The sequence below is a fragment of the Rattus norvegicus genome, chromosome 3 (genome assembly GCF_021556685.1).
Source record: "Rattus norvegicus strain SHRSP/BbbUtx chromosome 3, alternate assembly SHRSP_T2T, whole genome shotgun sequence".
NCBI lineage: Eukaryota > Metazoa > Chordata > Mammalia > Rodentia > Muridae > Rattus > Rattus norvegicus.
The window spans coordinates 96873639-96900519 of record NC_141536.1 but is presented as its reverse complement, the minus strand read 5'-3'; the positions used below and the strand labels follow the sequence as shown (position 1 = coordinate 96900519).

Sequence of the window (26881 nt, the reverse complement as noted above, 5' to 3'; positions counted from 1 at the left end):
TTCCCCCGTTGATCACTAGTTGAGAAAATGCCTTACAGATGGGTCTAATGGAGGCATTTCCTCAACTTAGGCTCCCTTCTCTGTGATAATTCCAGCCCTGTGTCAAGTTGACACACAAAATCAGTCAGTACAAGCACTCGCCTGTATTTCCCATACTTAAAGATTAAAAAAGGACCACACTGTAAAGACAATTTATGCACAATGGATCTTTCCCAAGTTTATAAATATAGATAAAGCAGCTAAGTCCGTAGCTTCCTTGTGTTTATCAGCAGCTTCACAGTGGTAGACTTCAGGAAGTCGAACAAAGACTAAATGAAGTAGAGATGAAATAACCAGACTAGGTGATTTTAAAATGAAGACTTTAAAATTTATTTTAGTCACCGAGTAATAGAATTTAACCACTGAATACCACAGAGTACTTTAGTCTTAGAATTGGAGTCACATAAAAGGTGTTTTTTTGCAATGATTGAATAATCTTTATTGGGGGATATTATAATTTCTATGTCTACAAGATGAAAGAGATTCTTTGTCAAATTATATGCAGAAAGCAATCACCTCCAAAGCACATGAATCCATTGTTCTAGCTGGAATTTTAAAGATTGTTCATTCTCTATTTGATTTTTCTATTTCATTGTCTCTGATAAAACTCAGTTGTTTACACTTATATTCATCTCTCTTTGAATTTTATATTCACCAGTAAGAGATCAACAAATTATCAGTTTAAACAACACACACTTACAAAACTGATAGATGTGAAAGTTAATTGAAGAGACAGTTCTTAAAGGAAATGCAAAGGAAAGTCATTGTACATGCTCTAATCTTAGCCCTTAAAGTGGGACCAAAGATCATAATGTGGATCAGTCATAGCAAACCCAACTTTGATCACTTAGCACACAAATAACCAAACAAGCAAACTAAAATATACATGGTAAATGCATGACTGTTAAAGAAATGAAAATCAAAAGTATAGGAAAGATTCCATTTCTCTCCTTCCAAGATAACAACAAAAAAAGAAACAGGAGTAAATGTTGGCTGCCTGTGAAGAAAAGGAACCCTGACACAATGCTGGGGGTAGGAGTATGAAGTAGCTTGGGCACTGTTTTCTCTCATATGTAGACTTTAATAGGGTATTTGTTTGTTTTAATGATATTAAAATAGAATTGGGACTTGCTGAAAAGTGGAATGTAAGATATCAGAAAGAGATGATGATAATAGGTGGGTAAATAAGGTCAAAATGTATTATAACATTAATGAAAATGTCATAATAAAATCCATCTTTTTACACAATAATATACAGATAAAATTATAATAGAAATGTCTTTTTGATGCTCACAGATGCACATTATCAAATGCATTTTACTGTGAGAAAGAATGTAATACTGAAAGATACGTACAGTATGATTACAGGTACATGGTCGTTAGATAAAAATTATCTAAGAATGTATTATGTGAATGTGTTACTTGTACATTGGTGTGCACATGCATTAATCTGCACATGCATCTGTGAAGACTATAGTTAGTGTTTGGAGTTTTTGTTTGTTTGGTTGGTTTGGTTTTTGTTTGCTTGGTTTTGATTTGTTTTGAGGCAGGGTTTCTTTGTGTAGTCCTGGCTGTTCAGGAGCTATCTCTGTAGATCAGGTTTACCTCAAACTTATAGTGATCTGCTTCCTCTGCCTCTCAAGTCCTGGGATTAAAGACTTGTACCACCACCACACAGCTTTGGGAGTCTTTATAACTTCCTACATTGTTTGTTTGCTTGCTTGCTTTTTCATAATATTCTTAATGACTATTTGGGAATTTTACATCATGACCCCAATCATATTCACTTTTCAGTACTCCTAGGTCCACATCTCCATATCTTATTATCGACCCCCAAATGAGAAGGAGTAAGAGGAGGATGAAGTGGAAGAGGAGGAGAAGGAGGAGGAGGAGGAGGAGGAGGAGGAAGAGGAGGAGGAGGAGGAAGAGGAGGAGGAGGAGGGAGAGGAGGGGAGGAGGAGGAGGAGGAAGAGGAGGAGGAGGAGGAGGAAGAGGAGGAAAAACACTTCCACTTCATGTTGGCCATGTACTTACTGGGGCATGGTCAAACTACCAGTGGGTAAAGAGCCCCTTAAAGAAAACTGAGTCCTTCCCCACCAGCACTCCCACCAGAAGCTATTAGTTGTGGAGAGCTGCATTTCAGCATCCTTATTGCAATTTTTAAGAATTCTTTTCAATGTCTTTCTGTCTAGGCTATTACTTTTGGAGGGGGTGGTATTATATAGGCCTTTTAAGTCTCAACTGTGAGTCTTCATGGCAGAAGTAGCTTTCTTTCCCTCTAACTTCAGCCTGTGCTACCACTGAGTGCTATGAGGATGTCCCTGGCCCGTGCTGTGGCAGAGGATCATGTTGATCTTCATGGTCTCTACTGCCACCAGAGACCATGCTGATATCTGTGGTATAGCACTGATGCCAGAGGCCATGGGGAAGTCCTATATTGATTTTTTTCCAAACACACCCAGACAAGCTTTGCATATGTGCATACATAAACAGAGTTGATGGAGGTAAGGAACAATGTTCCAGCCCCCACTCATACAAACTTTGTACATATACACCCCCATGCACATACACATAGTTGATGGATGAAAGAGACAACATGCCAGCCCCATACTTCATTTTTCTTCCACAGCTTACATATTCCAACAAAATCCTTCAAGCAGTATAAAATTACAATGTGATTATGTTTTAGTTTTCTTCTAGTAAAAGATTATAAAAAGACAGTGTGTTCCTCCAATACCTTTACAAGAGATAGCATTATATAGTACAGGTAAAGAAAACAAAGTATTCCCAAGAACCCATGCACATTTCTAACTAAGCAACTTGTTATAGATTAACAAAGTATAAACAAGCAAAGTAGCTTTCTCAGCTGGTTTCTCCTACTAGCAGGCAGAAATTTACAGTTACACAGAAAGGAGTATTTTATTATTTATCTTTAAAAGCAATATTTTAAAACTTCTAAAAGAATCACAAATCTAAACTTTCATATTAAAAAAGTAATATCTACCTTATAGTCTCAGAATGTATATCTATTCATCAACAATTATTAATAAATCATATCAGGAAGCTGAAGGCAAAATAGGTATAAGAAATCAATCATCATGAGAGTCACATCAGTCAGTGCTGACATTATTCTTGTTCCATGATCATAAGAGGTCCCTAGCTTAACTAATAAGAGTGTGCCCTTCTGAACATCACATTGTTCCCTAAGATATTCCACATCTGTTTCTGATTGTTCTTCCCAAGTTCAATTCCCAGCAACCTCTTGGTAGCTCACAACCATCTGTAATGGGATCTGATGCCCTTTTCTGGTGTGTCTGAAGAGAGCTACAGTGTACTCCTATACAATAAAATAAACTGAAGAAGAGGAGGAGGAGAAGGAGGAGGAGGAGAAGGAGGAGGAGGAAAACTAACATAATACTAACACGAATAAACTATATATTATTTGGGCAGAAAATTATAGAAACATACGGCTTTAGAAACCTATAAAATATTTCTAAATATTCTGTTTCAAGGTAACCTGAAACCCTGGTATTTGTTTCTTGTGGTTCAGTGTGTTAACTTGCTGCCTTGTCTCTTGGCAGACAGACTTCTTGTCTGTACAGCAGATTTCGCAGGACTGCTCCCCATAGACTCATTCAGGTCCTCTCCACCCCACCCCACCCACACCCCTATCCAATCTTGCCAGCACCTTCATTATGGCCACTCCATCATGCTCTGAACTGATGCTATTCTCCCATCTTCTCAGCTTTCATTTTTGTCCATTACCTACATCATTTTTAAGAGAGTCTTTCATTGAACTTAGAGCTTGTAGTTTAAGCTTTACTGGCTGACAAGCAAGACTCTGGGATTACCTTTGTCCACTCTACCCTCCCCTGTGCAAGGATTGTAGATACTCAGTGCATCTCCTGACTTTTATGTGGGTGATGGAGTCTGGATTCAGGTCCTCATGACTGCACCTCAATCACTTGAGAGCTTAGCTCAGACACATCATTAGCTCAACAGCCATCACCATCTTAATCAGAATATCTGTGATTACATGCAAATGACCCCTATGATTACAGAAAATAAAGTTCCATCATAGGATGTTATAATGAGGATCTTTAGACATTCACCTGAGATTCTACCCACTCCCCTATGGGCTGTCCTCGCACATAAATCCGTCAGAACTGTATGTTGTCTTGGAAGGTACTAGATTATGGATGGTTTACTGAAGGAACTCTGTTCATGTAGCTATAAAGACATCTCCATTCCTTTTGGAGTGTGCCTTTTAGATAGTCTGACTACTTTGATGCCATTCATCCTCCCTGCTACACCATGCTCCTATAATAAATTCATTGTTTCACCAAATAAATTTATTGTTAAAGCAAGCTATACTTGGGTGGGATCATGAGTTGGTTCTAGCCTTGGTGTCTTATCTAGGATGCATAGACATTTACTCATGCTCCCCAGGAAGATTGTACACAGCAAGGGAATAACTCACTTGCCTATATAGCAGAGAGTGAGTTTCATTTTATGTAAATCAAAAATAATTTAAAGAAAATAAAAAACAAAGTAAGTTATCCCATGAATCATAGATGATATTAATGAAACTAGAATATACTCAGCAAAAAAAATCTCTAACATAACCCTGATTGAAAGGACTTGGGTAATATGTTCTCTGTTAGTACTGTAAGAGAATGATTGAGTGATGATGATGAATACTATTTGTCTCTGTTACATATCCCTCATCTTTAAAAACTGATTGGGTTTTTAAAATAGTGTGCAGCAGTAACTGAGATTTTGCTATTTTGGAATGACTGGAGAATAATTGAGACATTTTCTTTTAGCATTAGTGGAATAAGTTTACCCATGTATGAGCACTTAAAATTAGTTTCCGCTTATGAAATATCAAGCTGTGCTCCGAAGCAGATGTATAAATTTCCAGCTTTTGGCGCAGCACGGCAAAGCCCACATAAGAACATAAGAACAACAGCAGCAGGTGGCAAGAAGTGGGTAGTTCTGTGGCTACAAATGTTCAAGGGAGGCTAAAATACAGAACAGGTTGTGCCCTGATACGGCACTGCTTACACTAGCCACAGTGTGTTTGGGTTCAGATTCTACCAACGAAATTGCTCCCTCTTAAATTATTGCTTTCATCAATAGCATGCGTGCATGGATGTGATTGGCTCAGGTTTTTACTTTCAAAGTGCCATATTAGACATGTAGGATATCATGGATCTCTTGAGAAATCCTGACATCTTCAGCAATGTATAGTATGGGTTCCCTTTTTGGGTCCGAGTAGCTCAAACAGAATGCAAATGCTTTTCCTAAAGTCTTTGGAATGAAACAGCCTGTGCTGCCACAGTCCTCTTGGCAGGAGCACAAACTTTGTAACTTTGCAGTTTGCCAGAAGCACGATGGGATTTTACTGTTGTATCCTAATCTGAACCCAAGATGTGTTCTTATTAGTATCCATTTCCATAAAGAATGCAGAACTCCTATGCCAACGTAGATGAAAATAAAAGAATGGACCGGGATAAGATAGATAAAGACATAGTTTTTGTAGTGATGTCTCCACAATATTCAAAGATTTTATTAGCCTGACTAGGCAAAAATGTTCAGAAGCTAGGAGATGCAAATACTTTTCATTTCTATGAGAAACCATAGTGGTGCTAGCAAAAAAAAATTACTATTTTTGAAGACATGATAAACAAGTACTGTGAATGAGAAATTTATACTGAATGATTATTTCTAAAATGTCTTTTTTTAAGCTAACCTTATGCAGAGTCAGTTTGAAAGCAAAATCCTAAAGGTACCTTGTCTTTTCTGGTGAAGCATTCAGAAGTTGTCTTGCATCACAACCTAGGAACAGACCAAAAAGTCAACATTTTAGGCAAACTTAGCGGTATAATGATGTGGTATTTTCTGAAATTTCTTCAATTGACCATTACATGGTAATCTATTTAAAATATAGCCATTTTTCCTCCCAGAAGACAGCACGTGTGACATTTCCTAGTGGAAAATTTTGGTTTCAGGAGCTAGAGTAGAGATAATTTGAAGGAGGATTTTACTACATGCTCAATATTATTTGTGATGCCAGTAACAACCAGACTGTCTTTGGTTGATATTTCTATAATTTTCAAACAAGAAAGAGTTAGATGGCATATTTTTTTTTAAAAAAGGATGTAGTATTCTTTATTCTTAAGTCAGCCCTATTATGTGTAAAGCATATCCCGGCTATTCAGAATGAACCTTTATCCTCACTTATTGCCCTCAATCAGAATACTTTTCTATATTTGGAAATTGCCCATGAAGTGTGAGATAGCATTTGCTATTGCTTTTAGACTCCAATTTTTAGAGAATTTACCAATTTTCAAATTTCATTTCTTATTCAATAATTTCATGAACTGCTACTTCTTTTTGAACACTGGGGACTATCCCTTAAGCATTTCTTTAGGAAATCTTTCAACTATTTTATTGTGTTATTCATATATAAACAGCTACTGAAAATGTCTTATGACATATAGAAGCTTTGAAAAATTAAAGTTGTAAAATTTACATTTTAAATGACAAAAAACTTACTCAGAAAAGAGGCACTAATCCAACCTCACTTCATAAGTAGCTTTATTTCTCTGATCTCTATACAAAAGAAAGATCCATGATTGGGAAAAAAAAACTTGATCTGAGCTATGATAGTTAAAAATGTGAATTTGTTTTGAAAATGTGAATTATCTTGATGCATGGCCAAGCATGCTGCTAGTGCTTAATAGATTAATAAACACTAGTGAAAATATGCAGTGTAAAAATCACTGATTAACTGGTGGTTTAGCTTTGAGATAGCTTGCTTTAAATAAATCTTTTACTGCGAGTGTTGGGAGTCTTGAATTTGTAAGCTTAACACTTAGTTTCAGTTTTAAATTTATACTTGGGTGCATCTTGTGAACACTCTTTACCATTTTAAAGATCTTCCTACTAAAATAACTATTGATAGCTATTGAATCTGTGTTAGTCTTGATGGAGAGGGAAGAGAGAGAGGAGAGAATAGGGTGGGATGGGATGGGATGGGAGGGGAGGGGAGGGGAGGGGAGGGGACGGGATGAGATGGGATGGGATGGGATGGGATAATCTATTAGAATGGAATTAAAACAGGCAAAAAATTGGGGTTCTGTTGGATTGTGTGTGTGTGTGCATGCGTGCATGAGTGCGTGCGTGTGTGTGTGTGTGTGTGTGTGTGTGTGTGTGTGTGTGTGTGTGTACGCGTGCATGCTTGGTACTTGTTATTCACCACCAATGAATGTCTGTCAAGCCTTCATAGTCTCCTGTCTGATTAGTGGCAGAGTCATAACTGTGTAAGCATGTTTGTGGCTGATTTTTCCCCAATCTAACACATATCATTGTCATTAGTGATTGGTGATTTCAACCTGTAGTCATCTGCATTGGTAACTTTTTTGTTGTTATGATGAAATACCTGACAAGAAACAACAGAGGAAACAATAATTTTTTATTATAGTTTGAAAAGATACAATCCATTGTGAGTGTATGGCTCAGTGGCACATGGCTTTATTGTGGCTAATGATACACAAACAGAACTCCTGATCTTAGAAGAACAGGAAACAGATTAGAAAAGAACTGCAGCTGAGACATAACATCAGGGCTCTCGCCAAGTATCCTACTTCCTCCAGCTTCTAAAGTTTCTACACAAATATCATCACCAGAGTCGATTGCTCAGTCTAAGAGTATAGAGACATTTAATACTAAAGGCAAGTAGGCATTTAATACTCTGCAAGTAGTCTCAAGACTGTGATACCTGCTTAGAAAGGAGAGCCTAGGCGCTATGCAAATACCTTTCAGCTAACTGTCCTTATATGTTAAGTTTCTGATTTAAAATGGTATTTTAAATTTTTGCTGTTATCTCCATGTTCTTAATATATGCTGCCTGCTGCATGTCTTCTTAATACATATATACTACATACTATTTTCCAAAGATAATTTTTTTAATGTGTGTCTGTGTGGTGTGTGTGTCTATGTATATCTCTGTGTGTTTATGTGTCTCTATGTGTCTATGTGTCTGTGTGTGTGTGTCTCTGTGTGTATTCATGTGTGTATTTTTGTCTCTTTGTCTTTGAAGACTAGCTTAGGGCATCGCTCATACTAACCAAACACTGCGCTATAATGCTATACTCTCAACAATGTAAGGCATTTAAATTTTTGTCCATAGCAAGAAATATATTTCTGTGATAATGGTATCCCTTAGAAATTGACTTTTTATATATCAATATCCAAAGTTAGAATTATCACATCCGATAAATAATATGTATCATTAAAAACATGACAATGCTAAAAGTATAAAGTTGTTTAACATCAATTATATATCAAATATGGGCAATACATCATTATATATAAAACTAAATGTCTATACAACATATGCTAACTACTTTACAGCATCAAGTAATAAGAATATGAATGTAATTCAGATTATAATCTCATTGTTATGTGTTCCTGTGTTAAAAAGATATGATTATTTTAAGAAACTGAACTGTTGGGGTTTTTTATGTAAACATTCCAGAAGCTTTCCTGTCCTTACTCTGCAGACCATGCAATATATTTTCCTTATTGGATATTTTATTTATTATATTTCAAATGTTATTCCCTTTCCCAGATTCCCCTCTGCAAATCCCCTATCCTATCCCCCTCCTCCTGCTTCTACACAGCAGTCCCTCAGAAAATTGGATATAGCACTACCTGAGGACCCAGCTATACCACTCCTGGGCATATACCCAAAAGACGCTCCAACATATAACAAGGATGCATGCTCCATTGTGTTCATAGCAGTCTTTTTTATAATCACCATGCACTATCTTAACACATAGTATCTTTGGCTCAGTGATGAAATATTGACAAGAGACATGCTATGTACCAGGCATTTTCCTAATACTTCACATTTATTTAGTTCCTTACTTTTCCATCTTATAATTTTATGAGTTAAATATTGTTGTTTGAGTTTTTTGTTTTTTTGTTTGTTTGTTTGTTTTTATTAACTTGAGTATTTCTTATATACATTTCGAGTGTTATTCCCTTTCCCGGTTTCACAGCCAACATCCCCCTAGCCCCTCCCCCTCCCCTTCTTTACAGGTGTTCCCCTCCCCATCCTCCCCCCATTACCGCCCTCCCCCCAACAATCACGTTCACTGGGGGTTCAGTCTTAGCAGGACCCAGGGCTTCCCCTTCCATTGGTGCTCTTACTAGGATATTCATTGCTACCTATGAGGTCAGAGTCCAGGGTCAGTCCATGTAGAGTCTATAAGGTATTTAATGACTTGATTCCACCTTGAGAGCACTCAGGTGATCAGAGAAAAACAATCTATTACTTGAGTAGCTAAAACCTACAGACATTATTGACACCCAGGACACACCATACACATTGTTCCTTGAGAGAATAATCCTTTCTCATCTGTAAGGGCCCATTTGGAAGATAATAGAAAAAAATTTCAAGATAGTGAAAATAAGGGGCAAATGAAGGGGAACACATTACGATATCTTTCAAAGAAATAGGAAGCTCACTATGAACTACATCTAATCTACTTAAGAATTTGACTAAATTGAAACTTGATGGGGAAAAATATCTGTGCTATTGATTTCTCTCTGTTGTCTGTGTTTTGTTTATTTTCTGTGAAATAAAATTGAGCCTTAGAATCCCAACATTTACTAACAATGGGGATCTCTGTGGTAATGTCTTAGATAAATCCATCAATAGCAGGAAAGTAATGGTCATGGGGGAGAGGGAGTTATTATACAAATTCAGGATACAGCAAAAAATAATACAGAAATTGATGAAATAGAAAAAAAAAGAAAACAATACAAAAAATCAACAAACCTATGTGCTGGTTCTTTGTGAATAACCTATGCAATTAAAATTACTCCCTTGTTCAATGTTCCCATAATAATAATGTCTTATTTAAAATGTGAAATTAATATTTAATCTAAAATAGCTTTTAAACTAAGGCACAATTGTAGAAGACAGATTATAGTGCATTTCAGTTTCAAAGTAGTGCAGAGTGAATGATTCATGTTCGTTTGAGGTTTTAGTCTTTCTGGGTTGGTGAAGCTTTCTCTGTCTCGTCTACTCCTGTATGACTTAATACTCATTTGGATGTTATGTGTGGAGTGCCAGGGACTCAAACTGTGTGAGTTTGATAACAAGACAAACATGGATCCTATCCTCAACAATGTGTTCCACGCTTGAAAAGAATATGCTAAATAATAAACTCACAAAAAATGCAGATGGCATAAGGTGTATCAGAGAAAGGTATATGCTGCTAAGAGAATGTATAACAAGAAACATTAGTCTATTAGGATGTCTGACTTGTAGTGGAATGAGCTCTGTGGCAAAGGAAACAATATAAAACAAGTTATATGCAATTTAGCTGTAGAGGAAACAAAAACTCTCTCATTGAAATTATACGAAGCAGACCAACAGAAGGAGAAAAAGTGCTGGCTAAGAGCAAAGTAGTTTTTTATTTAACTTTTTATTCTTTGTGAATTTCATATGATGAACCCCAATCCCATTCAATTCCTTGTAGTTTTGCACCTACACTCTGCCCTTACAACCTATCTCTCTCCCCCCAAAATTTTTGTAGTGTGTCACAGTATACTCCACAGTATACCCTTTTTCCTGCTTATCTTTGCTTGCAAATGTTCATTGCAATGAGTTATTGATCTAGCTGGAGGTCTATGGCTTCTGCTACACTATCAATTTGGGTTTCTCACAAGGACTCCTCTCAGATATCCTATTGTTGCTCCACATCATGGAGATTCTGCAGCTTTAGATCCACAGATCCAGCCCCTTAATGTGCGCCAGCAGTTTATAGATGGAATAGATGTTGAAGTGGGGCAACTTAAATCCCTGTATCTTGGGCTTAGTGATATCTGAACTGGTCAGCCTGCCAGCTCTCTTGCATGCTCCCATCCCCTCTCCCCACAGACACACCACCATCAGGGCAAGCTCTTCAGCATTGACTATCGGGGCTGGCTCCTCCAATGCCACAATCAGCAACTGGCAGAGCTAGTTCTCCCATGCTCATGACCTTGGGGCCAGCTCAAGTGCACCCACACCAGCAGTGCCAGCTCTACTGTGCTGCTCAGGGAATTAACAGAGCCTGGCTTTCCAAGTGCTGAAACAGGCAAGGGAGTGGATCACCTCTCCAACTCTCATTACCTTGGGGCCATCTCTCTATTCTGCCATATGTGGCAAGAAGTAAAGGTGGTTGTGTAGGGAGGGCATCTCTCCTTTGTCCACACCACTACGTAGCAGACAAGTTGTAGGGCCTGCTCTCCAGAGTGCTGCAGCATGGACAGCAGCTCTTCAGCTCTTTTAACTTCTGGGTCAAATCTGCTGTCTCCAATAGGTGACAAGAGTCAAGGTGTGTGTGTGTGTGTGTGTGTGTGTGTGTGTGTGTGTGTGTGTGCACTGGGGGAGCAATGGGGGCAGGGGAAGGCATGGTTATTCCTCACCATGCCACTGCCTAGCATAGATGGGGCAGGGCCATCTCTTTCACAACAGCACACTCTGGGCTGGCGTGACAAGCATTTATTAAAAATGACTTGAGTGTAGAAAATCAAGGACACTAAGGCATTCTGTAGATTCAAACCGTTCCATTGTTATTCTATCTTGAATTAAATATCGACAGAGCTTTTGATGTACATGGTAAGGTATTATAATCAAATGATTGTTTACAAGTAGGGTTGGAGGTAATAAAGGGTTGAAGGATCTTAAATTTTATGCTCTGATGGAAAAAGTGCTCGGGTTGCTTTCTGTTGGTAAAAGTTAGGTGGGAGGTTTCTTTGAAGTTCTGCATCTGCGCATGCATGCTGTTTAGTCTCTATTTGTCACCCTATGGTGACTAACTCATATTGGCTTCTCTGTAATAGCTGTGGGAACATCCAGTAGTTTAGGAAATGGTAAAGCATTATATTGAAGATGCAGAAAAAGAAAAATGTGGATCTATCAATGAAATCTGAAACCATATTTTATTTTCCATTATACATCACTGCTTCCCTGCTCATAGAATCACAAACAGTACATATGTATGTACATGTCTGATTGACATATGTCTGACTTTACAGGAATATATGCCATATAAACAGGTGACGTCTATGTTGACTTCTACCTCCCTCCCCCATTATATACTCAATGTTAAAAGAGTACTGTGGAGAGCAAGTGCCTAAATGGCATCTGCTGAACGAATGACTGAATACAATAACAAGCCAAATAATGTAAACCACTCATTGTATTGGCAATCATAATTTATTCTCATATATTAGTATATGAATGCTCATAGAGTCCGTGTTCAATGCCCATTCAAAAAGCAGGTGACCCTTCCCCTTGTATTTAAATATTATGAAAAAGGGAAATGCAGGAGTTACTCTATTGTAAAGCTATGTGAAAGTTGTTGGGCTATGGTGCAAAAAGAATCATGTATATAAGAAATACTCAAGTTAATAAAAAAATGCAAAAAAAAGAAATACTCAAGTTAATAAAAAAAAAAGAATCATTACACAGACTTTGTCAAGGCTGCTTGTCAGGAGACCCGAGACTAGAGAGATTCTAAGAGCACTTAGCTTTTAGCCCAAAATTCTGACTCTCAGCTATCCTGAACGTCCATCTGTGCATCTCCCTTATTTTATCCCAAAGGACATTTAGATTTTACATATATTTTCTGTTATTTCTAATATAAAGTTCTCAACACAGCACAAAAGACAAGTGGCAAATCTTTAGTTTCTATATTGGAGGTTCTTAAGCAAAATAATGTATAAGACAAGACTCTTTGATACCAAAATTATTTGAAGAAAATTTTCTCTGTTATTTTTTGATTTTAATATTTAAAGCATCATTAGGTTCTTAGTTAGAGGGAGCATGAAATGTTTTTAATAGTGGCTCAGAGTATTCATTGTGAGAATAAAGGTTTATCTCATTGTCATTCCAAACTTCTAGAAAGCTACAAGATTGGATGCACTTCTTTCAATCAATTCACAATTGTTCCTTGCACCTATTTGTTTCATGTTTCATTTGCATAAAAAAGAATTAAAAACATAATCATGTAAAATCTCAACTTGTAGGCTTATTCGTGTCTTTTATTTTGAGAGAAAGAGAAAGAGACAGAGAGGGAGGGAGGGAAGGAAGAGGAGAGAGAGAGAGAGAGAGAGAGAGAGAGAGAGAGAGAGAGAGAGAGAGAGAGAGAGAGAGAAATTTGTGTGGGAAAGGAAGTAGAGAGGATCTAGGAGGAATTGTGAGGTATGACCAAAATGCAAATTTTTAAAAAAAGAGTCCTGGTAAAATTTGACTTTATGAGCATATCAAGCTCTCTCCAGGAGGGGAGTGACTATTATAGAGGCACAGCTATGCTCCCTCATTTTCTTGCTCATTGGTCACTTTTGTCCTATTCTGTGTTAGATTTTTACAGCTTCTAAATGATGTTTTAATTCATCATATGTGTTTTTAGATGAAATACAAATACAGGATCTTTTCAATACATTAATTTGGAATGAAATTGTTTTTCGTTTTGTTTGTTTGTTTGTTTTTCTACTTGCAAACCTAAGCAGTTAAGTTTACACACTGAGAGTTCTAATAATTACCATCCTAATTCCACAACTATTTGTCCAGGTTCTTTTGTTTTAGAACTCTTGAAATGACGAAAGTTCAACTAGATGCCATATCCATACGACTCCTCCTTTGGGGGAAAAGAAGCCAATTTATATTTAACGTCTAGATATTTTACTTTAAGGAACAACCAGTATAAAATGTATTCATTGGCCTCTGATGCATTGCTAATACTCAGTATTTTGGATTTACAGGTATGAATATAAGCAAAAGTGAGATAACAACTGAAGCTTCTTTAAAACCATCTCGGAGATCTCTGCCCTGTCTGGCTCAGAGCTATGCTCACTCAAAAAGCTTGAGTCAATCTGCCTCGCTGTTTCAGTCAACTGAGAGTGAATCTCAGGCTCCAACCTCTGTGACATTTCTTTCTGCTGATAAACCTGAACATGGTAAGTTACAGTTACTTTTTGTTAAATTTAAAAGAGTAAGTCACTTTTTAATTAAGTTATTTATTTACTTCACATCCTGATGACAGCTTCTCTCCCTCCTTTCCTCCATCTCCCTGCCTCTCTGCTCACACCCTCCCCACTTACGCCTCAACCCTTGCTCCTCACAAAAGGGGAGGTCAGATACCAACCAGCCTTGGCATGTCAAGCTGCAGCAAGACTAGGTTCGTCTTCATCTATTGAGGCTAGCCAAGGCAGCTCAGTTAGAGGAAAGGGCAGGCAATGTAGTCTGAGAGAGTCCTTGCTCCCACTTTAGGAATCCCACATGAAGTCTTAGATATGTGCAGAGGGTCCATTGAATGCTTGCTTTCTGGTTGGCACTTCAGTCTCTTTGAGCCGCTATGGCCCAGTGTTGTTGATTCTGTAGGTTTTCTTGTGATACCCTTGACTCCGCTGGTTCCTTCAATCCTTCCTCCCCGTCTTCCACAAGACTCCCCAAGCTCTGCTTACTGTTTGAGTCTCTGCATCACTTTTCATCAGTTGCTGAGTAAAGCCACTCTGATTCCAGTTATGCTAGGCTCCTGTCTTCAAGTACAGCAGAATATCATTACTAGTTTTAGGGAATATCACTAAGAGTGTTTGTCTAATGAAAATATATTTCTTTATGAGTCTCTTTAATTTCTTCTCTTGTGTACCTTGAAAATACTAGAATTTTATGTTCAGTAATACAGCAATGCTATCTTTTTTATTCAACTTAAAGTGATGTGCAACAAAGTGGTAATTGTTAAAGATAATGAACAAGGTAAATGTAACAAAGATGGTGGTTTGTTGAAAGTTAAATTTTAACTGTTACTTAAATATTTTAAATTTTTAATACATTACATTAAAACCTTTCATCCCAAGTATCATTTAGACATCACAATCACATTCTAGCTATGCATTTATTTCTCCAAATTACAAAGTGTCTCTTTTATCCCCCCAGTTACTTCTGAGGAGAGTAGAAAAGACTCTACCCTTAAGTGTTCCTTTGCTGACCTCAGTGAGTTTTGCTTGGGTAAGTTTATTTCTAGTATTTTCTCCTCTTTTCCCTTTCTCCAAGAATAAAGTCTATTCTTCAAACCTGAAACACTTTTTTTCATAAAAATGGTCATATTTGGTCTTTAAAATTTAAACAGTGAATATAAAAATCTGAGGTTCATAATTACTGATTTATTATTCAATTTAAAAATCAAATAATATAAAGAAACTGTAACGAATAGTTCTATAACAAAGTGTCAGTGAGTTTTTTCTTTTCTTAGAAATTTCTTTCCATCCTAAACAAGTAAGTGCATTTACACTGATATGATGAGGTGCACCAATCTCTGTCACCCAATATTTCTCATGAGTAAAAGTTGAAGTTCTGTCTTGGTCCTCCAATAGTGGATAGCATCACTTTTGTGTATGTTCCTATAAAGTGCAAAGTGAATCTATTTATTACTAACAGCAACTGATCATGAGTTTTCTTCATGAAAACAGTGTTGGTATGTTTTAATTGCCTTCAAGTTTAAATATGAACAAATTGAAAATTCCTGGGGGGGGCTGAAATTCTCTGATCATGGTAACATAGGGTGACATGAACCTTCATATTGCTTGTTAGTTCCTGAATAAACATAAGTGTGTTCAAGATAAAGAATGTCTAATCTAAAATTTTTATCTTGTTCTATTTTCTATGACATTGTCAAGGCATTTCAGCATTCCCAAAACCTTGAACTGTGTTATTTGTGCCAACATTATGAAAATTATAATTTGTGTTTTTATACTACCCTTCGATCTGTGGGGAATAGATAAAAGCTGGTTTATTAATTTTCTAATTAAAATGTTATCTGGTTCGTTTCACATGTAACATCAAAAGGCACATTTCATCAGAACTAAAGAAAGATCTTTGCTATCACACCTCATTCTGCAGCATGCTCTTCAGTCACTTGTTTTGTGAGAACCAAAAACATGAAAATACTTGGTTTTCTTTGTTCTACACATCCACGCAGATAGTGAAGTTTCCATGGATTTTTCACAAAATTAGTACCAGTTAATATTTTAACAGTTTCTTTAGACACTAAATGCTTTCATCTAAATACACTGATCTTATTTTAGAAGACTTTTTATTTCAAAAATAAAGCAATTTTTCTAAATCCAGTATATGGGAAGAATCCACGTTTCATCATTGCCGCACGTCTCAACCTATCTGCTGTTTAATGGCATCAATCAACTCGTCCAACCTTACACTTGCTACCTTATAATTGGTCAGTCTTTCATTAGCAATTCATGTTAAGGAAATAATGAAGTTCCTGTAAACAAACAGAGGAGGTAAAGAAAGAAATCATGCTTAAAAGAAAACTCCATTACAGTGAAACTTTTGTAAAAGTAACTTTTATTCTCCCAGTTAAATTGTCGGTAGGAGGCTTACTGCCTCAGTCTGCTAATTTAGGCTTAGTCCTGGAAGCTTCTAGCCTCCATACAGTCTTATCTAGGCCTAGAATATTTTTAGCCTCTGAGACTTACTGCTGAATAAAATCACCCTTTCTAGCTCTTTCTGAACTCTGGCTGCCTGGTCAACTCTACTGTTCTCTCTCAAAGCTCCTCATTCAATCTGGATTCTCTCTCTGCCTCTTCCGACTTGCTCTGCTCGGCCTCACACTAACTTGGGCAATCTGTTCTAATCTTCTGGCTCGTTCTCATTCTCTGGCTTGTTCTGTCTCCTGTTCTGTGTTCAGCTTATTCTCTTTCTGCAGTCTGTCTCTGTACAACTCCCCTGACAAAACTGCCTTTTCCTTTTGCTCTCTTTTTACGGTGCTCCTCTCTCTGAAGTAGCTTCCCTATCCATTCTCTTCTCATGAGAATTGGGCATATCATAGTCTCCAAATCTTTCTCTGATTTGCCAGTCAATTAGACACCACTTTTAAACATGGGTGCTTCCTTCTATAAACTAACTTTACCATCGTTGTTTTGAAATAAAGATGTGTACTAAGGGCATGTCTTTATTCTCACCAGAGGAATTAAAGGTGTGTGCTAAGGTCTGAGCTATATTACAAGTAGAAACAGGGCTTTTTGGTAAAGTATAGAATCTCAAGGTTCACAATGTGATCAAACATACTGCAACAAATTTACCAATACCTGTGTGACTATAAAACTCTAAACATCCACATAATTCATGTGTTTGTAGTCCCTAGTCAACAGATTTTTTTAATATTTCATTTTTATTAACTTGAGTATTTCTTATTTACATTTCGAGTGTTATTCCCTTTCCTGGTTTCCGGGCCGACATCCCCCTAACCCCTCCCCCTCCCCTTCTTTATGGGTGTTCCCCTCCCCATCCCCCCCCATTACCGCCCTCCCCCCAACAATCACGTTCACTGGTGGTTCAGTCTTAGCAGGACCAAGGGCTTCCCCTTCCACTGGTGATCTTACTAGGCTATTCATTGCTACCTATGAGGTCAGAGTCCAGGGTCAGTCCATGTATAGTCTTTGGGTAGTGGCTTAGTCCTTGGAAGCTCTGGTTGCTTGGCATTGTTGTTCATATGGGGTCTCAAGCCCCTTCAAGCTCTTCCAGTTCTTTCTCTGATTCCTTCAACGGGGGTCCTGTTCTCAGTTCAGTGGTTTGCTGCTGGCATTCGCCTCTGTATTTGCTGTATTCTGGCTGTGTCTCTCAGGAGAGGTCTACTACATCCGGCTCCTGTCTGCCTGCACTTCTTTGCTTCATCCATCTTGTCTAATTGGGTGCCTGTATATATATGGGCCATATGTGAGGCAGGTTCTGAATGGGTGTTCCTTCTGTCTCTGTTTTAATCTTTGCCTCTCTATTCCCTGCCAAGGGCATTCTTGTTCCCCTTTTAAAGAAGGAGTGAAGCATTTACATTTTGATCATTCGTCTTGAGTTTCATGAGTTCTGTGCATCTAGGGTAATTCAAGCATTTGGGCTAATATACACTTATCAATGAGTGCATACAATGTGTGTTTTTCTGTGATTGGGTTACCTCACTCAGGATGATATTTTCCAGTTCCATCCATTTGCCTATGAATTTCTTAAAGTCATTGTTTTTGATAGCTGAGTAATATTCCATTGTGTAGATGTACCACATTTTCTGTATCCATTCCTCTGTTGAAGGGCATCTGGATTCTTTCCAGCTTCTGGCTATTATAAATAAGGCTGCTATGAACACAGTGGAGCACGTGTCTTTTTTATATGTTGGTATATGCCGAAGAGAGGTATAACTGGGTCCTCAGGTAGTTCAATGTCCAATTTTCTGAGGAACCTCCAGACTGATTTCCAGAATGGTTGTACCAGTCTGCAATACCACCCACAGTGGAGGAGTGTTCCTCTTTCTCCACATCCCCACCAGCATTTGCTGTCACCTGAGTTTTTTATCTTAGCCATTCTCACTGGTGTGAGGTGAAATCTCAAGGTTGTTTTGATTTGCATTTCCCTTATGACTAAAGATGTTGAACATTTCTTTAGGTGTTTCTCAGCCATTCGACATTCCTCAGCTGTGAATTCTTTGTTTAGCTCTGAACCCCATTTTTAATAGGGTTATTTGTCTCCCTGCAGTCTAACTTCTTGAGTTCTTTGTATATTTTGGATATAAGGCCTCTATCTGTTGTAGGATTGGTAAAGATCTTTTCCCAATCTGTTGGTTGCCGTTTTGTCCTAACCACAGTGTCCTTTGCCTTACAGAAGCTTTGCAGTTTTATGAGATCCCATCTGTCGATTCTTGATCTTAGAGCATAAGCCATTGGTGTTTTGTTCAGGAAATTTTTACCAGTGCCCATGTGTTTGAGATGCTTCCCCAGTTTTTCTTCTATTAGTTTGAGTGTATCTGGTTTGATGTGGAGGTCCTTGATCCATTGGACTTAAGCTTTGTACAGGGTGATAAGCATGGATCGATCTGCATTCTTCTACATGTTGACCTCCAGTTGAACCAGCACCATCTGCTGAAAATGCTATCTTTTTTCCATTAGATAGTTTTGGCTCCTTTTTCAAAAATCAAGTGACCATAGGTGTGTGGGTTCATTTTTGAGTCTTCAGTTCTATTACATTGGTCTATCTTTCTGTCTCTGTACCAATACCATGCAATTTTTATCACTATTACTCTGTAATACTGCTTGAGTTCAGGGATAGTGATTCCCCCTGAAGTCCTTTTATTGTGGAGGATAGTTTTAGCTATCCTGGGTTTTTTGTTATTCCAGATGAATTTGGGTTTTTTGTTATTCCAGATGAATTTGCAAATTGTTCTGTCTAACTCTCTGAAGAATTGGATTGGTATTTTGATGGGGATTGCATTAAATCTATAGATCACTTTTTGTTAAAATGGCCATTTTTACTATATTGCCAATCCATGAGCATGGGAGATCTTTCCATCTTCTGACTTCTTCTTCAATTTCTTTCTTCAGAGGCTTGAAGTTCTTATTGTACAGATCTTTTACTTGGTTGGTTAAAGTTACACAGAGGTACTTTAAATTATTTGGGACTTTAATGTTTCATTTTTAATTAATTAATTTAATTCACACACACACACACACTCACACACACACACACACACACACACACACACACACACACCACCCTACCTCAACTCCACTCCCAATTCATCAAGTCACTGTAGGACTTGGTGCATCCTGGTAACCTACTGAGGCCAGACATGGTAGACCAGTTAGGGGAATGACATCCACAGGCAGGCAACAAATTCAGGGTAGCTATTGTCCCAATTACTGGGGGAATCCATGTGAAAACTAAGCTACATTTCTGCTAAATAGGTGTCCAGGGCCTAGGTCTAGCCCACTATTACTTGCTTTTTGGTTGGCAGTTCAGTCTCTAGAAGTCCCTAAAAATCTACATTAGTTGACTCTCTTGGTCTTCCTGTAGATTCCCTATTCTCTTCAGTTCCCTCAATTATTTCCCAAACTCTTCCAGAAGAGTACCTGAGCTCTATCTAATGTTTGGCTATGGGTCTCTGCATCTCTTTCTACTGACTGTTGGATGAAGCCTTTCATAGGATCATTTTGCTAGGTTCCTGTTTGCAAGCATAACAGAGTATCATTAGTAGTGTCAAAGATTGGTTCTTGCCCATGAGATGGGTCTCAACTTAGGTCACTCACTGGTTGTCCATTTCCTCAGTCTCTGCTATATTTTTGTCATGTGCCTCTAATAGGCAGGACATATTTTGGGTCAAAGAGTTTGGGGAGGGGGATTTGTTGTCCTTATCCCTCCACTGGGAGTCCTGCCTGGCTACAGGAGCTGACCACTTCAAGATCTCTATTCACCACTGTTAGGATTCTCACCTAGTGTGGCCTTGAGACCTTTCCCAATCCCAGATTTCTGGAACATCCTAGAGATGCGCCCACCCCAAATGTCCGTTCTCTCTCCACTGCTCTTCCTATAGACACCTAATCCCCTTCCTGGCTCCCCCTCCCCTTCTCCTCTCCCACCCAGTTCTCTCCCTCCATCCACCTATAATATCTATTTTATTTCACCTGAGAAAAGATTCAACCATCCTCCTTTGGACATTACTTGTATTTGTTTTCTTTGGGTCTATAGTTTATAGGATGGTTATTCTGTACTTTTCGCATAATATCCACATATATGTGGGTACATATCATATATTTACTTTTGGATCTGGATTTCTTTATTCAGGATGGTATTTTCTAGTTCCATACTTTTGGCTGCAAAATTCATGATGTACCTTAGAATACCTAAGTAGTATTCTATTTGTAAATGAACCATATTTTCTTTATCCATTTTTCTATTGAGGAACATCTAGGTTGTCTCCAGTTTCTGGTGCTATGAATAAAGCTTATATGAACATAGTTGAGCAAGTGTCCTTGTTGGATGGTGGAGCATCGTTAGGGTATATATCCAGGAGTTGCCCCAGCTGGGCCATGAAATAACTTATCTCTGAGAAGATTCTGTTTACAGTACATGGTGATTATCTCAGAGGCCCAAAACTGGCCAAATTACAGAGAATGAAAAACTTTAGAGTTCTCATTCACTACTGAAAATATTACTACATCCCTTCTTCCAATGAATCAAAGATCATGATAGAAGGATGGAAGACAGAGTATAAAGGTATAAGGAGGTGGATTACTATAAGAAAACAATGTCTCCAGGACACAGTAGGGAAGTTGCTGATATAAACTCAGTAGTTATTTCGGCATGCGGAAAAGCCAATGCAGTCCCAAACCAAATTCTAGCATGGAGATTGAGGTTGGCCATGAAATTCAACCGCTGGCCATTGAGATATTGCACATTCTACTGGAAGAAGAAAAGACAGTTTTCTCTAGAATGCAACTACCAGAAATTCTACTACTTTCTAGAAGGCTATACATCTAAGGATGTTTGGGCAGTGAAAAGTGGTCTTGACAGGGGAAAATAATACACAAAATTAAGTGACTATGGCAGTGGTCATGGAACTGAGGGGAATTAGGAGGGTGAATATAATATAAAAAGTGTAAAATAAACTGTCAAATAACTACAAAGTGAGTCACCCACATTTCTTCAATGTGTTGTTTTCATTGTCTTTGAAAAGAGATCAAATAAATTGAAGGAAGAAGCATCAAGAGTATAACTAAATAAATGAGAACATGCTAGCACGTTATCTTTAAATATCACGCAGGCTTATCTGCTGTATTTGCCTTTAAAGAGTGCAGAACATCACTGCATCTGACCATGAATTCCCAAGCTCTGAGACTCAGGCAAGTGCATCTAGTTTATGGCTTCCCTTTTTCATCATGAAATTATTAATGTCATTCTATCACTGACTACATGTTCTCAGTGTTCCACTGAAGACTGGTATTTCCTCATGTTCAAAGTAAGAGCTCTAAAGAAAGACTATGATATGTTAGTTACTTCTCCAGGTGCTGTGATAAGCATCCTGATAAAAGTAACTCGAAGAAGGAGGGTCATTTAGGCTCATTTTTCAATGGTTTACTCCATCATGGCGAGAATGCATAGAGGCCAGAGCCTGAGGCCATGGGTCCCATTGAATTTTAGATTTTAGGTTGTTGTCAAACTTGTCCAATTAATCGATATTCTTGGTTCGACTCTCTCTCTCTCTCTCTCTCTCTCTCTCTCTCTCTCTCTCTCTCTCTCTCTCCCTCTCTCTCTCTCTCTCTCTCTCTCTTTCTTTAAGTTTTTTATTATTGGATTTTTTTTTTTACATTTCAAATATTATTCCCTTTCCCGGTTTCCCGGACATAAGCCCCCATCCCATCCCCCTCCCCTTCTTCTATAGGGGTGTTCCCTCCCCTTCTCCCCCGCCCCCCGGCATTCCCTTGCACTGGGAGTCCAACCTTGGCAGGACCAAGGGCTTCTCCTTCCATTGGTACCCAACAAGGCCTTCCTCTGCTACATGTGCAGTTGGATCCCTGGGTCTGTCCATGCATAGTCGTTGGGTAGTGGTTTAGTCCCCCGAGCTGTGCTGGATGTTCTTATGGGGTTATAAGCCTCTTCAGCTCTTTCAATCCTTTCTCTAATTCCTCCAACGGAGGTTGTCATCTGAGCTTTTATTTTTTTTCCTTTCCCGGTTTCCAGGCCAAAATCCCCCTAACCCCTCTCCCTCCCCTTCTCTATGGCTGTTCCTCTCCCCATCCTCCCCCCATTACCGCCCTCCCCCCAAACAATCACGTTCACTGGGAGTTCAGTCTTGGCAGAACTAAGGGCTTCCCCTGCCACTGGTGCTCTTACTAGGTTATTCATTGCTACGTATGAGGTTGGAGCGCAGGGTCAGTCCATGTATAGTCTTTGGGTAGTGGCTTAGTCCCTGGAAGCTCTAGTTGGTTGGCATTGTTCATATGGGTCTCAAGCCCCTTCAAGCTCTTTCAGTCCTTTCTAAGATTCCTTCAATGGGGGTCCCGTTCTCCGTTCAGTGGTTTAATGATGGCATTCGCCTATGTATTTGCTGTATTCTGACTGTGTCTCTCAGGAGAGGTCTACATCCAGTTCCTGTCGGCCTGAACTTCTTTGCTTCATCCATCTTATCTAGTTTGGTGGCTGTATATGTATGGGCCACATGTGGGGCAGGCTCTGAATGGGTGTTCCTTTAGCCTCTGTTCTACACTTTGCCTCCCTATTCCCTCCCAAGGGTATTCTTGTTCCCCTTTTAAAGAATGAGTGAAGCATTCACATTTTGGTCATCCTTCTTTAGTTTCATGAGTTCTGTGCATCTAGGGTAATTCAAGCATTTGGGCTAATATCCACTTATCAATAAGTGCATACCATGTGTGTTTGTCTGTGATTGGGTTACCTCACTCAGGATGATATTTTCAAGTTTCATCCATTTGCCTATGAATTTCTTAAAGTCATTGTTTTTGATAGGTGAGTAATATTCCATTGTGTAGATGTACCACATTTTCTGTATCCATTCCTCTGTTGAAGGGCATCTGGGTTCTTTCCAGCTCTGGCTATTATAAATAAGGCTGCTATGAACATAGTGGAGCACGTGTCTTTGTTATATGTTGGGGCATCTCTTGGGTATATGCCCAAGAGAGGTATAGCTGGTCCTCGGGTAGTTCAATGTCCTATTTTCTGAGGAACCTCCAGACATCTGAGCTTTTTATCTTAGCCATTCTGACTGGTGTGAGGTGGAATCTCAGTGTTGTTTTGATTTGCATTTCCCTGATGACTTGGTTGGACTTTCAAAATATACTCAGAGTGCGACTGCAGATTATCGCATTCACTCTTCACACAGTCCAGTCCGTGATTTCCTACCTAGACTAGTGCAATAAATGTCTAGTTGGACTCTGTGATCAGACTCTTGCATCTTTATAGTCTGTTTTCCACACTGCTATAATGAAGGAAAAATGAAATCTCATTATTTCTCTGCTTCCGTCTCTCCAGGGTTTCCCGTTCCATTTAAAATATAAACTTTCTTTGGGCTTTGGCAGCCCTGTGAAATCTGGGTCTGTACTCTGCAGGCCAGTTCCTAATGCACTCTCAGTCACAGTGATGCAGTCAAATTACCCATGTGCTTTTCTCGCATCACAAGTTTGCTCTCCTTTCAGGACCTTACATTAAACGGGACCCAGCCCAGCTCCCTCTCCTGTCCCAAAAGGGATTTGCTTTCCTTCATAATTAGTACTGCTGCTCAACATGATATGGTTTATTTAGGGATCCTCACCTGGGATCAAAATGCAGTGACTTTGTTAATCATATTGGCATTTGTAGCCCTATAATCAAGAAAAGCATATGGTACATATTTTATGTTCAGAAGTATTTTAGGATTAGTTACAGAAGTGAGGAATAGATATACGTCAGAGTGTACTGACAAATCCACACACCTTCAGAGTGCATACCGTTACTTTGCTCTCCAAGATGCCACTTGGCACAGCAGAATAAATGAGCACTAAGTGATTAGGAACCCATGTTTTGTTAATTTGTGCCCTGACTATGACAATCTTTTTCATTTACAGAAACTTATTTCGAGATCTAAAAGTCATCATGCTTCAATTGTAGAATTGCTCTTCTTAAATTAATCAATTTTAACACTTAACTGATACACAAATATTTAGGAACATGTGTCTGTCCACAATTATAAAACATTAGGTAGGACTCCATTTATATCCACTTTACAAATTGATAACAATTTAAATTGAAATCTCTTATTGATATTACACATAAAAATAAGATATTTCCGTAGGGACAGATAGATCAATAATGACTGGGGGAATGAATGTTACATTAGCAACAGGCAGAGCAGGGTTCTCTGAGTACCATCAACAGCCTGAATGGAACTCTCTCACAACAGAAATACAGAAATAAGGTATGATTATAGACAAATAAAAAAGTACAGAAATAAATAATACATTAATTCCAGGAACTTTATTGCAACAGTGTTAAATCTCTAAAAACCTTTATTGGGACCATCAATAGACATTTTCCCCCAGAAATGTTTCATGTGGATATTTATAAAGAAGGAATATGTTATCAATGAAAAGGTGCAGTTTCATATACCAGTTCCTGGGTCCACAACATCTGTGCTTCAACTTTCTAAGTTGTGAAATGGAGACATTATTTAATCTTGTCCAATAATATGGACATCAAGCAGGTTAGAATTAAGATATTCTGGGAAAGTCAAGCAAGAGAATGTATATTGCATAAGATGTAAACTAGAAAATATATTAATTATAAAAATAACTTTAACTCACTATAATTAAGTGGTATACATTATCAGATATCCTGGTAATTTTAGACGAAGTATAACTACCCATAAATAGAAAAGTTTCAAGTTAGGAAAACAGACTGATAACGTTCTCACACATTCCAAATTCTCCAACAGGGTCCTCAACCATTTCCCAATAATTCTTGTAGACAGTAAGGAAAATATAGTGAAGCGATGAGATGAAATGGAATTATGAGAAAGAAATTTTTTAGAATTGGAATAATCTAGCTATTGAAATTATAATGTGAATACTTGATATAAAATTTATTCTTTTATCATAGACTCCTATTTAGCCTTTATAATAAATATGTCCTTTACAGAAACTCAAATCTTCATATTTATTGCAGGTATATAAGTAATAGAATTGTAAATTAATAGCAAACACAAGGAATATATATTTAATTCTTTATATTATATAGATTTAATACTTTATATATAATAAACACATGAAACAGTTCTCTGCACCCAAATCCCGTGGAAGGGAGAGCTAAACCTTCAGAGAGGCAGACACGCCTGGGAAACCAGAAGAGACTGCACTCTGCACACACATCTCGGACGCCAGAGGAAAACACCAAACGCCATCTGGAACCCTGGTGCACGGAAGCTCCCGGAAAGGGCGGCGCAGATCTTCCTGGTTGCTGCCGCCGCAGGGAGCTCGTGGGCAGCACCCTGCGAGCAAACTTGAGCCTCGGGAACACAGGTAAGACCAACTTTTCTGCTGCAAGTGACCTGCCTGGTGAACTCAAGACACAGGCCCACAGGAACAGCTGAAGACCTGTAGAGAGGAAAAACTACACGCCCGAAAGCAGAACACCCAGTCCCCATAACTGGCTGAAAGAAAACAGGATAACAGGTCTACAGCACTCCTGGCACACAGGCTTATAGGACAGTCTAGCCACTGTCAGAAATAGCAGAACAAGGTAACACTAGAGATAATCTGATGGCAAGAAGCAAGCGCAAGAACCCAAGCAACAGAAACCAAGACTACATGGCATCATCGGAGCCCAATTCTCCCACCAAAATAAACATGGAATATCCAAACACACTAGAAAAGCAAAAGCTAGTTTCAAAATCACATTTGATCATGATGCTGGAGGACTTCAAGAAAGACATGAAGAACTCCCTTAGAGAACAAGTAGAAGCCTACAGAGAGGAATCGCAAAAATGCCTGAAAGAATTCCAGGAAAACATAAACAAGTAGAAGCCCATAGAGAGGAGACACAAAAATCCCTGAAAGAGTTCCAGAAAAACAAAATCAAACAGTTGAAGGAATTAAAAATGGAAATAGAAGCAATCAAGAAAGAACACATGGAAACAACCCTGGATATAGAAAACCAAAAGAAGAGACAAGGAGCTGTAGATACAAGCTTCACCAACAGAATACAAGAGATGGAAGAGAGAATCTCAGGAGCCCAAGATTACATAGAAATCATTGACTCAACTGTCAAAGATAAGGTAAAGCGGAAAAAGCTACTGGTCCAAAACATACAGGAAATCCAGGACTCAATGGGAAGATCAAACCTAAAGATAAAAGGTATAGAAGAGAGTGAAGACTCCCAGCTCAAAGGACCAGTAAATATCTTCAACAAAATCATAGAAGAAAACTTCCCTAACCCAAAAAAAGAGATACCCAT

The 26881-nt window shown here is 38.4% G+C and overlaps 1 protein-coding gene across 2 annotated transcripts in view; it reads left to right on the top strand.

Moving 5' to 3' along the window:
* Ano3 (anoctamin 3) overlaps positions 1 to 26881 on the top strand; it is a 376269-nt gene that overhangs the window by 115393 nt on the left and 233995 nt on the right. For both annotated transcript variants that reach the window (XM_087651939.1, NM_001430402.1), the window contains 2 exon segments: positions 13870 to 14064; positions 15044 to 15115. In XM_087651939.1, coding sequence (XP_087508065.1) covers positions 13870 to 14064; positions 15044 to 15115 — 267 coding nt within the window.